Raw genomic sequence first — 15,280 nt, 5'->3', positions numbered from 1 at the left:
CTGTTAATTTTTAGTCAGTCATGATACTCGCATTGTTTTAATGAGAGCACTGTGCAAATCCAACAAATCCCAGGGAAGCAGAGGAATATGGGTAATATTGCCAGTTCATAGCTTTCAATATACAGTAGACACGGCAACAAGGCATTTTATTTATTTTAGAAAAACATTCTAGCACTAATGATTAGAATTAATCATTTAAGGGCCACACAATGGCCTATGCAGACACTTAGGGTCGACTTTAACACCCATTGACAGCAGTTTTAAATCTAAATTGTTACCAAGGAACCCCAGATAATATTAGAAACCTGAGGGTCCCCTTTGTCAGCTGGGGACACATTTAGGTTTTTTTAGTTGCACTTTTTGTGCAGAAATTATCAAATGCAAAACCGAGAAGAATTACTTTATTTTTTTTTAAATGGTAAGCCCTGCTTTATAAAATTATAAATAATATGTATGGGGGCACTTAAACAGAAAGGATATAATTGTGGTGTATGAATGCATTACAAAAATGCCAAAAAGGTTTTGATCACGAATGTGTCTCAAAAGAGCCCTGGTCATTAAGGTGTTAAGATAAACAATTTTGCAGTAAATCTGATCTTTTGTAGGCATGTGCATGGAAAAATGTTTCGGTTCAGTTCAGCATTCCGAAATTCAGCAATTCGGCACTTCGACATTTTGGAACTTTGGCACTTCGACATTTCGGAACTTCGGAACTTCGGAACTTCTCTTGCAGCCGCTTGGTAGATAACTCCCTAATTCCCACGGTATTAGGGAGTTATCTACCAAAAGGCTGAAAACCCTAAATTGGTCTTTCAGCCAAATTTACTAATACTAAGTAAAGATTACTTAGTATTAGTAAATTATGCCCCTACTCTCTATACCACGAGTGGGGGCATGTCTATTAAACAGTGAGCAGCCTGTGGCCTGTGGCTGCTCACTGTAAAAAAAGTAAATAAAAAAAGGGTCCCCCCTCCCGAGCCCTCACCCCTGAGCGGCAGGTGGAGGCCCTAAAGTAAAAAAATGGGGGACCTATTGCAACCCCCCCCCGTCCCCCACCCCTGAGCGAAGCTTGGGGGCCCTAAAGTAAAAAAATGGGGGACCTATTGTCCTCCCCCCAGGCCTCCACCCCTGAGCGGTGGGTGGGGGCCCTAAATTAGAATAAGGGGGGGACCTAATGTCCTCCCCTGGCCCCCACCCCTGAGTGGTGCGTGGGGGCCCTAAATACTAAATTAGGGCCTTGCCCTGCAATTAGGCTCAGAGCACTCTGATTGGTGGGTTTAAGCCATCCAATCAGAGTGCTATGACAAGTAAATGAAGAGACTGACAGGTAAGTCTCTACATTTACCTGTCACAGCACTCTGATTGGTTGGCTTGAAATTCACCAATCAGAGTGCTCTGTGTCATTTTACACAGCATGGGAAAGTTCTTTGGAATTTTCCCACGCTGTGTAATTTGACTCATAACTCTCTGATTAGTGGATTAAGTAACCAATCAGAGAGTTATGAGTCAAATCACACAGCGTGGGAAAATTCCACGCTGTGTAAAATGACACAGAGCATTTTTTTTTTTTAAAGTGCTTAAGTTATTATGTCTTTTTATTTGGCCTTTTTGGGGGCTGAGAAAAGAAGATTCTAGAAGAAAGAAAACATCAAATTGTAAGTTTTATTTTATTTTATTACAGGTACTTAGTTAAATGGTCCCCCCCTCATTATTTTTAGGGTGAGTGGGGTAGGTAGGGGTTAATTTTTTGGGGGAGAGGGGTGACTAGAGGTTTGGGGACCTTGGGGAGGGGGGGGTTAATTTTGTATTGAGGGCTTCCCACTCGCCGCTCAGGGGTGGTGGCCATGGGGGAGGACATTAGGTCACCCCCTAATTAGTATTTAGGGCCCCCACCCACTGCTCAGGGTTGGGGTCAGGGGGGAGGGCATTAGGTCCTCCCCCTCATTCTAATTTAAGGCCCCCACCCACCGCTTAGGGGTGGGGGCCAGTCAGGAGAACATTAGGTCCCCTCCAATTAGTATTTAGGGCCCCCACCCACCACTCAGGGGTGGGGGCCAGGGTGAGGACATTAGGTCCCCCCTCATTCTAATTTAGGGCCCCCACCCACTGCTCAGGGGTGGGGGTCAGGGGGAGGACATCAGGCCCCCCTAATTAGTATTTAGGGCCCCCACCCACCGCTCAGGGGTGGGGGCCAGGCGGGAGGACATTAGGTCCTCCCCCCTCATTCTTATTTAGGGCCCCCACACACCGCTCAGGGGTGGGGGCCAAGAGGGAGGACATTAGGTCCCCCCAATTAGTATTTAGGGCCCCGATCCACCGCTCAGGGGTGGGGGCCAGGAGGGAGGACATTAGGTCTCTCCTTATTCTCATTTAGGGCCCCCACCCACCACTCAGGGGTGGGAGCCAGGGGGGAGGACATTAGGTCCCCCCATTACTTTAGGGCCCACACCCACCGCTCATGGTTAGGGGCCGGGGGGAGGACAATAGGTCCCCCCCTTATTTTACTTTAGGATCCCCACCCACCGTTCAGGGGTGGGGGCCGGGGGGGGCAATAGGTATAGCGAGTAGCGGCATAATTTACTAATACTAAGTAATCTTTACTTAGTATTAGTAAATTTGGCTGAAAGACCAATTTAGGTCTTTCAGACTTTTAGTAGATAGCTCCCTAATACCGTGGGAATTAGGGAGTTATCTACGTATTCATTCCTGTCATTCCATTGACAGGCTAAGTAACTTACATTTTATATGAATGTTTGTTACTTGATTGTTGTAAGTGTTGCAAATGCTCACAGCTGAATCCTTGCTACGTTTACATACTTTTTATTTAAACTTGTATACAGTGTAACATTCTTCTTCTTTCACTGGGTAAGTATATTAGTACTTAGGCAATACTGTGCTTGGGAACTTCGGCAACTTTGGAAATTCTGTAATTTCGGAACTTGATTTTGCAAAGGCCTTTGACACAGTAGATCACAACATTCTACTGCATAAACTCAAAAACTCAGGTATTGGTGATTGTTCGCTAACCTGGTTTCGATTGTATGTATCGGATCGCTCGCAATATGTGTCCATTTCTGACAGTGACTCCCTCCCTCTCCCAGTCACGTGTGGTGTTCCCCAAGGTTCCATTCTCGGCCCCCTACTATTTACATTATTTATAAATGATCTGCCTAATGTCTGCAAATCCTCAAATGTACACATGTACGCAGATGACACAGTAATCTATGCGAGCAAATCCGTTCTACCACAGGCTGTGCTTCAAGACCAGTTTACAGAGGTAGAAAAGTGGATTGCAAAAAACAAACTCTTTCTAAACACTGACAAAACTGTCTTTGGAACTTTACCAAAATTATACAAATTACACAATTCCCACCTGTCCATCAAAACAAATTCAAATAGCACACTGACTGCACTCCACTCTTTCAAATTCCTGGGTGTGTTGTTAGACCCCAATCTATCTTTTGGCCTCCAGATAGAAAAACTTGCATCTAAACTTTATCCAAAACTAGGTGCCCTGTACAAAACAAATCCTGCCTAAGCCCTACAGTAAAGGAAAAGATTGTACAGCAAATGCTGATGCCAGTCATTGATTATGGGGATGTAATATATTCACCTGCACCGCAATCCCACATCTGTGGGGCATCCTCAAACGGAAGGTGGGCTCTAACATCCACCAGCTCCGTGATGTCATCATGGAGGAGTGGAAGAAGACTCCAGTGGCAACCTGTGAAGCTCTGGTGAACTCCATGCCCATAAGGGTTAAGGCAGTGCTGGAAAATAATGGTGGCCACACAAAATATTGACACTTTGGGCCCAATTTGGACATTTCCACTTATGGGTGTACTCACTTTTGTTGCCAACAGTTTAGACATTAATGGCTGTGTGTTGAATTATTTTGAGGGGACAGCAAATATACAGGCTGAACACGTACTACTTTACATTGTAGCAGAGTGTAATTTCTTCAGTGTTGTCACATGAAAGATATAATAAAATATTTACAAAAATGTGAGGGGTGTACTCACTTTTGTGAAATATGTAGTTTAAATATACACACCAGGTTCACTTTACTATGTAATGCAACAGTCAACTATGAATTATTTCCTCCCTCATGATAAGCATTTTCATCAGCACGAGTCAGCACGTTTCTCTTGTTGGCTTATTAATGACAAGTAATCCAAATCCCCACATCTATATAGGCTTAACATTTCTTTATTTCTTTTTTTATTTGTTTAACCTGACATTTATTTCAACTAGTAATGTATAGTTTTAAATGGACCTTTACTATACCTTGATCATTCCCTGAGACAATTGAATATACTATAGTCTGGTTCAATGCAGCAGCAGTTACAACAGTCACGGCAGTCCCAAATGGAGCAGCTTCACTCACAGGAGAGGGCCTAAAAATAAATGATAGAACACATTATAATCTATAAACTATTATAAAAAGAAAAATGTAAAATATGTTTTTGGATTAATGCAATTACTGTATTTTAATAAGAAATACATTTTTCATCATTTAAACTGTGAAAATGTTTAATGAAATAGTAGCACTTCCAATTTTAGCAAATAAAAAGTAATTTAATTGGGCAACATTGTGAAGCTAAACATGCTGTTTGTTTTGCTAAATGCAGAGGAACTTAGAATGCAATGCAAATTAATAGGTTCTTAATGCCACAATTCCGTAGTCTGATGCTACTGCTTCTAGACGAATTTCACATTCAGATGATGTCGGGAATATCTCCAATGTCTGAGAGTACCAGTACATAAATACTTAACAGCACTCTATCTAAATTTTGTCCCTTCTACCATGAATGCAATTCTTATCCTAAACAATTCTCATTAGCTTCTATAAACTTATTTTTCTCCATTTACATTTTATCGGAGGGCTATGTGTAGAAGCTTGGTAGACCTAGGATAAAGTTTGCCAAATGTATCTTGCCTAAGGCTTCTGGAAAAGTGTATATCCCGTCTTTCCTGAAATATTATTAGGCAATCCAGCTTGCTTGCATAGTGGACTGGCACAATAGTGATAATCAGAAACTCTGTCCCCACGCTAGAAATAGAGACCTCTAGTCACTCTATAGTGGCCTCAGTTTGCTTAGTTATGAAGAATGTTCTGGCAGCAGTATATAGCCACACTTTTATTGCATGGCACTCTGACCTGTACTGATAATTTGATTTGTGCATTTGGTTTGGTGATAGTCCACATATTTTCTTCTGAGTTCCACAACTCTGAAATGTGATATGGGCATATCACAAAACAAATAAAGTGGGCAATGGACAAACTTTCTTGTTTCATGACAAAGTTCAGTTTAAGGCTCCAGTAGTAGGGGGGAGAGAATGGCGAAAAATACATTTTTTTGAGGGGTAGCTGAGTAAAAAAAGCACTTTAGTTGTCTGTCTAATGGTATAGGTTGTAGCCTCTGTTCCATTAAGAGGTTGAAAAAAAAATGAATAACAGAATACATCCACTGAATGAAGAAGAAGTGACCAAGAGATTGGGAAAAAGAAGGGGCAGTAAAAAAATAATAATCTTTATCTACCAATCAGACCAGCAGAGAGATTGTCTGCTGTAACCCTTGCTGTGCATGTATGGGAGTGGTAGACTGTGTCATTGATTATAGTGGTAGACTGGTGAAGTGGCAATGCTGCTGCTGTCCCTAGCCACTGCCACTTACACCAACTTTAAATCATTGATTTAATGACTTTAGTGATGATGCATGTGCTTTTTCAAATTGTTATATTGTGTGGTAGTTTACTGCACAAGTACAAATTGTCTGCGCTGAGAGTGAGAGGTCTTGTTTAACTCTATGAACAAAAGTAAATTATTTTTTTTTCTTTTCTTACAAAGAGTTCAATCCAGCATGTTGCAGCAGCAATGGTATTGTTCCAGGCATGGTTCAGCAGCATTTAACATGTCTTTTTTATTTGTTAATGAGAGACATTTGATTTGCATTTTCACTTTGATTAAGGGCTACTGCTTGTGCATTGCAAATTAAAGTCAAACACAGTAATGTTACAGGAGTAGTAAATCCACCAAGCTGCAACCTATGTTTTAAACATAAACAAAGGACAGGGTAAAACTATTTCTAAATCCAGGAGGAGCAGGAAATTGATTACAAAAATGTGATGTAGAATAAACTGAACCATACACTAAGTGCAAATCATACAAACCTGTATCAAGTACACCAAAACAATCAAACAAATAGAAAACATGCAACATATAATTAAATAGAAAATACACAAAAAATTAACTGTAATTGTCCCAGAATAAAGCAGTAGCTATATATAAAGCCAAATCAGTGGATACACAAGAATATAGTAAACAGTGTATCAGAGTACCAAAAGAAATAGAAACTTCTGGCCAAAACCACGGTTTGCTGGTAATATAGTACTTCATCAGCAGTCAATATATGAAAGTACAGAAAATATCTTCCACTGAAATCAATCACCTTAAACCATTACAGTGGTGGTCATACAATGAAAATATGCCTTTCATTGCAGTGGTTTTGCCGTGCCGGGACATGGCTATGCCTGCTACCTCTGCATATGCAAACTTCAAATTCAACTAAATTAAAAAAACAAACAAAAAAAAACCTCTGCAGATGCAAACTTCAAATTCAACTAAATTAAAAAAACAAACAAAAAAAAACCTCTGCAGATGCAGTTTGTATAATGTGTTAAGGTACTGTTTTTCTCCTCACTGACAAAAGGTCAGTCATGCTACAGACTGGATGTGTAGAGAGGCTTTGTTTTTCTCATGGTGGATTCTGTGATTGCGTTATCAATTGCCCATGGATACTCACTTCTCTCTCTCTCTCTCTCTCTCTTTTATAATCTCATTTTTCAAATTAAATATATTACTCCCTTTTTTCATTAATGTACAAGATGACAAAAGAAAAATAATCATTATTAAAATTGTTTAACATATATCTATTGATATAATGAATACTACAAGCTGTAAACTCATGATTGACTTTGGAAAAATGTCTGATGTTGCATAGCCATTAGGCTAGGCAATAATGTTGCCATTTTGTGTTGCAGTACACTAATAGATATACTTTTGCGGCATTTTGAGTCACCCAGATTGGTTCAGCCAATCCATTTCTTTGTGATGAATTGATTATGATGAGCCAATTTTTTTTTTTACAAGTAATGTTGCATTGAGTGTCCTTTAAAGGCTGTAACAATTTCACAAAAGTAAGTAATAAACAAAAAACATTAGCGTACCCTATTTTTGAGGATATTATATTTTAGGTTCTATGTATGGGTTACTCACAAAACCAATAAACAACAAGCAAACTTTACATTTTCATCCAAAATAGCTGATTTGAACATATCAGAGACTATCTCAACCTAAATTATACAGTATGTAATATTCTCAGTTTAGTTATTAACACAGTTAACAATTAAAATGCATTTCATAAGTTATTTTTTTGAAAGAGTATATGTGAGATAAAGCTACTTTATTTTAATAGTGGGGTAATTTGCAATTTTACACATTTGAGTACATTAATACAATTTTCAACTTTGCAAATCCTAAAATGGTGTGTGGTGTGATAACTAGTGCAGGCTTACATACAAATATTACATGTTGGCATGGATGTTTATGACAAGTTAATGCCTGCTTGTGTGTGTATTGCTCTAAATGTATTATATCATAAGTTAACTAAATTGAAAAAAGGTCATTCGTTTAAAACACGCAGTGAACATTCCTACAGTCTGGTTTAAATAATCTATTCTGCTTTATTGTTTTATAATAGATACTTGTTTATAAAATTGTTTAATATTAAACACATAATGGACCAAGAGCATCTGCCGAACCGTATAAATGATTTTGTTCAGAATCATTTAAACATCCTACTTCTTGCAGTAACTGTAGCAAAGCTCGACCGGGAGGCCAATTCCCCATCGAAAAACTGCCTTTTCATTAGGGCAAAATTAAGTGCTATTTATACTGATGATTAGATATAATAAACAAGGAGATTTAACATGGAGCTAATGCAACAAAGCAAACACTCGCTATAATCTGTCATCATGTAATTAGATTGGTTTTATCCTTCCCATTTTTTACATACAGTTGCTACAGAGAAGAAAATTACAAATACTAAAGTTGCAATATGCAGTAACCAGAAGAATATTTTATAAGAATGACACAGTAGATATTCCCCTGAGCGTTATAAAATCCAACCTGACAAACAAATATCTTTTCAATGCATGCTAAAGAGTGAGAACGTACATATGAGCAATGATATTTATGGCCTGCAAGTAGTGGCCTAGAATATATAGATTGCCAAGGGCCCTACTTAAATTGTTATAATTCACACAGGGCAGATAGCTTTAGATGTATGTATGGTATATTGTGGATTTTTATTTTTCAATGTGCTTTTTTTATACTCACATTCATTTTTGTTTAAATTACATTGATCTATTGCTGGAGATGGGAATTCTGCTATTTTAGTTTACATAATGTTTTGTAAAAATAAGGGATCGCAAGAGAAAGTTTAAATGTGTGAACGGTTGGTAATAAGGTTTGATATTAGTGCCCATGTTAAAGTGTTAGTGTGCGAATTAGGACCTTTTTATAGTTCTGCCTAAGAATAGAGAGAGTTAAGCTGCTGTTTGCAGCTCCTACCATTAATTTTGTGTTTCTTCAAATTCTGAATTAAAGTGACATACATTGGACATTTATGAATTGGGTTAAAGGAGAAAGAAACAAAATCAAGGTAATGTGATAGGTGCTTCCACTCACACATGTGCATGGGATCCACTTTTTCTGTGCATGATTATAGAAGCACTCAAATCATTATATCAATTACAGTGTGCTGTGGTGGTTGTGGTGCCGTGGCACTCCCCCTTATTGTAACAATTCACCTAGCTACTTTCAGCTATAAGGCAAAATCTCTGAGACAGAAAAGGGTATCCTTCTAAATCCCTACATACGTATTAACTCTTAATAGAGAACACATGAGGTAGATGGCAGCACTGTAACATTTCTGTGTAATACAAAATCAAATATAACCATACACAATTAAAAGGAAACTTTAGTGCCAGAAAAGCAAAGTTGTTTTATTAGCATTATCATGGCCTATAGTGACCCCCTCCCTTGCGCCCACCCCCCTGTGCTGCTAAGGGGTTAAATTACTTACCTTTATCACTTACCTGATTCCATCCCTGAGGGCTCTCAGCACTGGTTCAGGCTCTGCCTTCACTTGCATTAGGACTAACCCATGGGAATGCAAAGCATGGTGACATCCAGCATCATTTAGCAGACTAAAAGTCCATTAAGGACCTGGAAGTGCCTCTAGTGACTGTCTGTTAGACATCCACTAGAGGTGGAGTTAACCCTGCAAGTTAATTATTGCAGTTTATGAGAAACTGCAATAATTACAATTGCAGGGTTAAGGGCCCTGGGACCAGAGACCTAGACCACTTTAGTGAGTGGTCTGGGTGTCTATAGCGTCCCTTAAAGTCCTTCAATCCCTTTCCCACTACAATGGACAGCAATGACTATAGTATCAGTTTGTATAATGGTTACAACATGCTGTAGTGGTTATGGTGCTTGGAGTGTTCCTTTAATTACCTCTCTAAGTTTTCTAGTGAGCAGTATTTGTTTGAGAGGTTTGATCCATTGAGGAAATTTACCAACAATTATACTCTATGAGAATGGAGTTACAGCATATTCTGGCATTATTGATTTTGAATAAATCCTAAATACATAAAGGGAATTAACACAGTAAAGGAGGAGACTATATTTAAAAGAAGAAACACTACCACAACAAGAGGACATAGTCTTAAATTAGAGGGGCAAAGGTTTAAACATAATATCAGGAAGTATTACTTTACTGAGAGGGTAGTGAATGCATGGAATAGCCTTCCAGCTTTAGTGGTAGAGGTAAACACAGTAAAGGAGTTTAAGCATGCGTGAGATACGCATAAGGCTATCCTAGCTATAGGATAAGGCCAGAGACTAATGAAAGTATTTAGAAAATTAGGCAGACTAGATGGGCCAAATGGTTCTTATCTGCCGTCACATTCTATGTTTCTATGTAACTTGGCATTCTGCACATAAATAACAATGTTCCTATTGTATATCTCTGTGTTAGCCACATTACATCTGAACATGTCCATTAGTAATTGCTTCCTACCCATTGACATAGCTAATCGCGATATTCACATTTTTTGTGTATGATGCCATGTAGCGTAACTGCTTTTTAACTATAGAATATAATTGTGGTTTTAAAAACAGTCAAGGTGCAACAATCCAAGTTTCACCATTTGGAAAACACTGGATAATTCCCATATTTGGATCGTTGGGATTTAGAAAGACATTTTATTTCATGAAATTTTATAATGACATTTTGATATGTTTATACATGATTAGGAATATTCTTAAAATCAACTCAATTTAAATGGCCCATGTCTTTTTGTAGCTCAAATGTTTTCTTTTTTTTTTGTCAGTCATTGTTTTTTTGAGTCATAGATGAAAAACAAGGGATAGCATAATAGCGATAGTACCAAACATATAAGAAAAAAGTACTCCGCAAGCTCACATATGCAGTTAAAAAATGTAATACGTGCACATGACCGTTAAATTGTACTAATTATGTCACACTGGGTTATGACAGGTCTGATTTAGAAGTAAAAGTAGAAGTGTAAAAATAAAAGCTTAACAACATAAAAAACATGGTGAATGTCAAATAAAAGTAAATACTTAAAAACATGGTGGGTAACATTGCATAAAAAGAAACCACGTAGACTAAAGATATTTCAGTACCACTGCTCTATACAATAGTAAAGTAAGACAGATAAAGAAAGTAATTGTAACTAGATAAGCTACAATTTCTGGGGAAATTGTGTGAAGTGTTCTGGCCTCCACCAGTAGTTTACAACTGGAGTGGGCGGGGTAACTGTTATTATTTATTTATATAGCACATTTAATTGCAACGTTGTTGCCCAAAGTGCTTCACAGTTACATTAAAACATACATTTATAAAAACATTAGCAGGTGTACAAAAGGCCCTGTCTATGACATCACTTGCTGCTCCAGCCTGGCACAGGTCAGAGTATTTTGGCGGTTGCCATCTTTAAACGGTCGTATTTCAAAAACTATAAATCCTACAGTGAAGAGCTTTATATTGTGAGAATCACAAGACCCAAACCTACATTGTGATGCATAGTATGTCTCTGAAATATTAACAATGAAGGCACAGTCGCAGTTTAGAAATTGCCCTTCAAATTTGAGCTGGCTAGAGTGAAGTTTCAATGAATGTCAATGACGGCGTGAGTTGCAAACAAATGGTCATATTGTGAAAACAATCAGGACTATGGCTTAGCCGTGGACAATTCTAGTGGCAGCAGGGATAGCTGAACATTTTTATATAAGATTTGTGTAGGTGGGCTTGAAAATGAGTGAATGGTGGCAGTTTAGAAATCATGTCCTGATTTTTCAGCTTTTGCCAGCTCCCACTCTAGCTTTGAACATTTTGCCATTCATTCCTATGGGACCAATTTTGCCTCGAGAACGACGATATTCCGTGAACCATTCGGCGAAACGTTCCACAAAGTAATAGCACACCAATTGGGAACAATCCGCACGTTTTGGTATATTTTTGTCTATGTAGTGTAAAAACTGTGGGAGGAGTTAGGGTGGTAAATTTGGCTATAATAAGAATAATAAAATATATGTGAAATAACATTAAGTGGTCTTGCTATGCCAGGTGGGATAACAAGAGTAGAGGTAGAGTGAGTTGACAAGGCAGTGCCAGAGGGAGATCCACTCATTCCCTGGCTGTCACTCCTTCGAACTGCCATCCGAATCAGCTGTTTCATTTCCACCCGGTTCTCCAGCTCTGACCAGAAGTGGTCAAAGATTGCAACAAGCCTTCATAGAGATCACTCTGTTATTTCAAGAAGTGGCCTGCCATGCCGCACAGTGGAGCTTGCAGGAATTCTAGACGTGCCCATCTTCTTGGTGAAGCTCTGTGCAAGAGTTAGCTGAAGCTGTATTCAAAAGCCAGCAGAGGTAAGTGACTCAAACTGATTGTCACTGCAAAAGTACGGACCAGGATGACCCCAATTAGTCCAAGGGGGGGGAGGGACACAATGCTCAGCCGCTGATCATCCCACTGAGTTTCACCAACAAGGTCGGCCGCCAGTCTTGGCTCATCCAGCGCTAGGAAAACAGGTCAGATTATAGACACCACAAGCAGAATTAAGCTGCTGCAGAGAGCTTATCAACTCCCCAGCATCACCAGGTATCTATACAGCATAAACCAGCAGTTGGGCCAGCGTAATTATCACAATTTTAAATGAAAATTCATGGAGCTGGTTCCCTGTGCAACCGCTCAGTAAGGTGACCAAGCCCCGTCAACAATGTTTCATTTTTATATTAAAGTTTTGATTTTCCTTTAAGAATACTTTGATTAGAACTATTAATTTAAAGACAGAATAGGAAATTTTAATTAAAAAAAAAAGACTTTATAATTTTATTTATCAATTGTCTATTATTTGTGCAGTAAAATAGAAGTAAAATTCCCTAGATCTGTAGTTTAGCAATGCATATGTTTTAAACTACCATTTATCAAATAAATATAGTTTTCTATAACATGTCTGCAGAATGTTTTATTTCATCTCCTCCCATATTTAAACTGACAAGTATGACCTTCATTATTCATCTCTAAAACCGGAGACTATTTAGAAACCTATAGCTAAGCTAGTGCCTTTGATTACTTTAAACAAGAAGTAAATATCAACTTCCGACTTGGAAAACGATTGCCACCGTACACTTAATTACTTAAATTGATCATTTTACTTCAACAGTTCAGAGCAAGCTATTAGAATAGCCCTAGCAAAATTATTATTTTTAGCTTTCCTTTAAATAATAATGTTCAAATGTTTTATTATTTAGGTAATAAAGAACAATAAAATGTGTTCAGTTCTCAATTTAATATAGTTGCAATTTATAATTAGATGTTACCGGAAAACAAAATCTCCTTTTGGGAGAATGTGTGTTAGAACAGAAGTGTTTGTGATGAGATTTGCGTATAGCAGCTCGGTACACTAATGTGGATTACCCTTTATTCCACATGCAATTTATACAGAAAAAGAAATTGGTATATAATAAACACATACCTCAAGTAGAGTGCTATAAGTGTTAAGGGATTACCTTGTGAGATCTTGATTGATTTGTAAACGTCAAATACGGATATAAAAGATAAAAAATATATAATAGTGCAGATTGTAAAACACTGTGCAGATTAGGTGTAGTAGATGAATGGGTCACTCACATTTTAAGGAGCCTATATTTTTGGCTCTGTAAACAGGACTGGTATACTTTTCAGGGCAGCATCCCACCACTATCTCCTGCTGGAATTTTTCCTCCAGGAAAATAAAAACAATGGAAACATCCAATGTGTAGTGTAATTATTTCTGAGATTTCTTGGATAAATGTGAATAGGTATTAAACTTCCCTTTTTCAGAGCCTTAAAGTCCTGGCTTTAAGGGTAGTAGGCTTTGTGCCACTATAGGGGGGGGGGGGATGGCACTTTCCCCAATGAAGGTACCTGAGGCTTCAATGGCTTGGTGTAAAATCTGATATATTTATTAATCCAAACAATCTATAAAAAAAAAATGTAATATGGGTGATGGAATTCTGCTTTTTAATTTTGAACCCCTAAACCACCAATAAAATTCAAAATTAAAAAGCAGAATTCCCTCACCCACCATTCAAAGAAAGGGAAACACAGGTGATCATAAATATAGGTGGCACTAACAATTAAAGAAACAGAGGATTGGATAATTGGACTCCAAATGTGAACTCAAGGGAGGACCCAAGAGACATTTAAAAGTCAGAAGGTATAGAGGATCAAACTACAGCTGACTGAGGAAGCTCCAGGAGGAGTGAAACGCGTATCGGCAATCAGGACTTTAATTTGAAAATACTAAATTTTTGATTTAATTTATTTTATAGATTGTTTGTATTAATAAATATATCAGATTTTACATATATATAAATCTGTAACATTCCAGGACACTATAAAACTTGTACATGGAGGGTACTATTGTACTCAGAAGACTTCACTGGATACAAATATTAGTGTTTCAACACAGTAAAATATCACAACAATATCAACAGTGAAACTGGTGTTTTTTGCATTTTAAACACACAAATGGCACTTTGATGATATAATTGTTGTGATGCATTTTACTGTTTTGTAACACTCATATTTGTGTTCCACAGAGTCTCACAAGTAAAACCGAACCCCCCCCCCATACAGGTTTTTTTGGTGTTTTCAAAAGTTACAGTGTCAAATATAAGGCCGCTTTTCACATTGAAATTTGCCAGATTGGTAATGTTGCCTTTGAGTCCGTATGGTAGCCCAGGAATGAGAATTACTCCCATGATGGCATACCATTTCCAAAAGTAGACAACCCAAGGTATTGCAAATGGGGTATGTCCAGTATTTTTAGTAGCCACATAGTCACAAACACTGGCCAAAATTAGTGTTCAAATTAGTGTTCAAATTAGATTTTTTGAATTTTTCACACACAAACAAATATGAATGCTACATTTGGCCAGTGTTTGTGACTAAGTGGCTACAGAAATTACTGAACACACCCCATACTGAATACTCTGGGTTGTCTTTTTAAAAAAAAAATATATATATATGTACATCTGTGGTGTGATTCAGAGATTTATGACAGATAACAGTGTTACAATGTCACTATTGATAGATTTTAAAAATATATATTTTGAAACAACAAAGTCCTACTTGTACTTCTAACTTGCAAATAAAAGCTAAGAACATGTTAACATTGGGTATTTCTAAACTCAGGAAACATTTTAGAAACTATTTAGCATGGGTGTTGTTTGGTGGTTGTAGATGCATAACAGATTTTGGGGAGTGAAATTTTAAAAAAGTGTGCTTTTTTAAGTTTTTCATCTTATTTTATAATATTTTTTATAATAAATTATATGATATGATGAAAATAATGGTATCTTTAGAAAAGACCATTTATTGGCGAGAAAAACTGTATATAATATGTTTGGGTAAAGTAAATGAGTAAGAGGAAAATTATAGCTAAACACAAACACCACAGAAATGTAAAAAGAGCCCTGGTCCTTAACGGTAAGAAAATTTAAAAACGGTCTGGTCGCTAGGGGGTTAAGCAATAACCTCTTACCTACTTTTAGTGCATAATATGGTTACGTCTATTTGTCTCAGTTTAATACAAAAACAAGTAATGCATATCATCTTTAAGGCTATGCTACGTCATC

General features: G+C 37.6%; 1 protein-coding gene across 1 annotated transcript in view; it reads right to left on the bottom strand.

Annotated features, from left to right (window-relative positions):
• Nucleotides 1–15,280, bottom strand: part of PCDH15 (protocadherin related 15) — a 1,410,242-nt gene that overhangs the window by 230,992 nt on the left and 1,163,970 nt on the right. Inside the window, exon 24 of the mRNA XM_063435339.1 lies at nt 4,288–4,397. Within this exon, the coding sequence (XP_063291409.1) occupies nt 4,288–4,397 (110 nt within the window). The remainder of the gene's footprint in view (nt 1–4,287; nt 4,398–15,280) is intronic.

The sequence above is a fragment of the Pelobates fuscus genome, chromosome 10 (genome assembly GCF_036172605.1).
Source record: "Pelobates fuscus isolate aPelFus1 chromosome 10, aPelFus1.pri, whole genome shotgun sequence".
In the NCBI taxonomy this organism is placed as follows: Eukaryota; Metazoa; Chordata; class Amphibia; order Anura; family Pelobatidae; genus Pelobates; species Pelobates fuscus.
The sequence above is the reverse complement of the archived record's forward strand: the minus strand, read 5'-3'. Positions and strand labels throughout refer to the sequence as shown.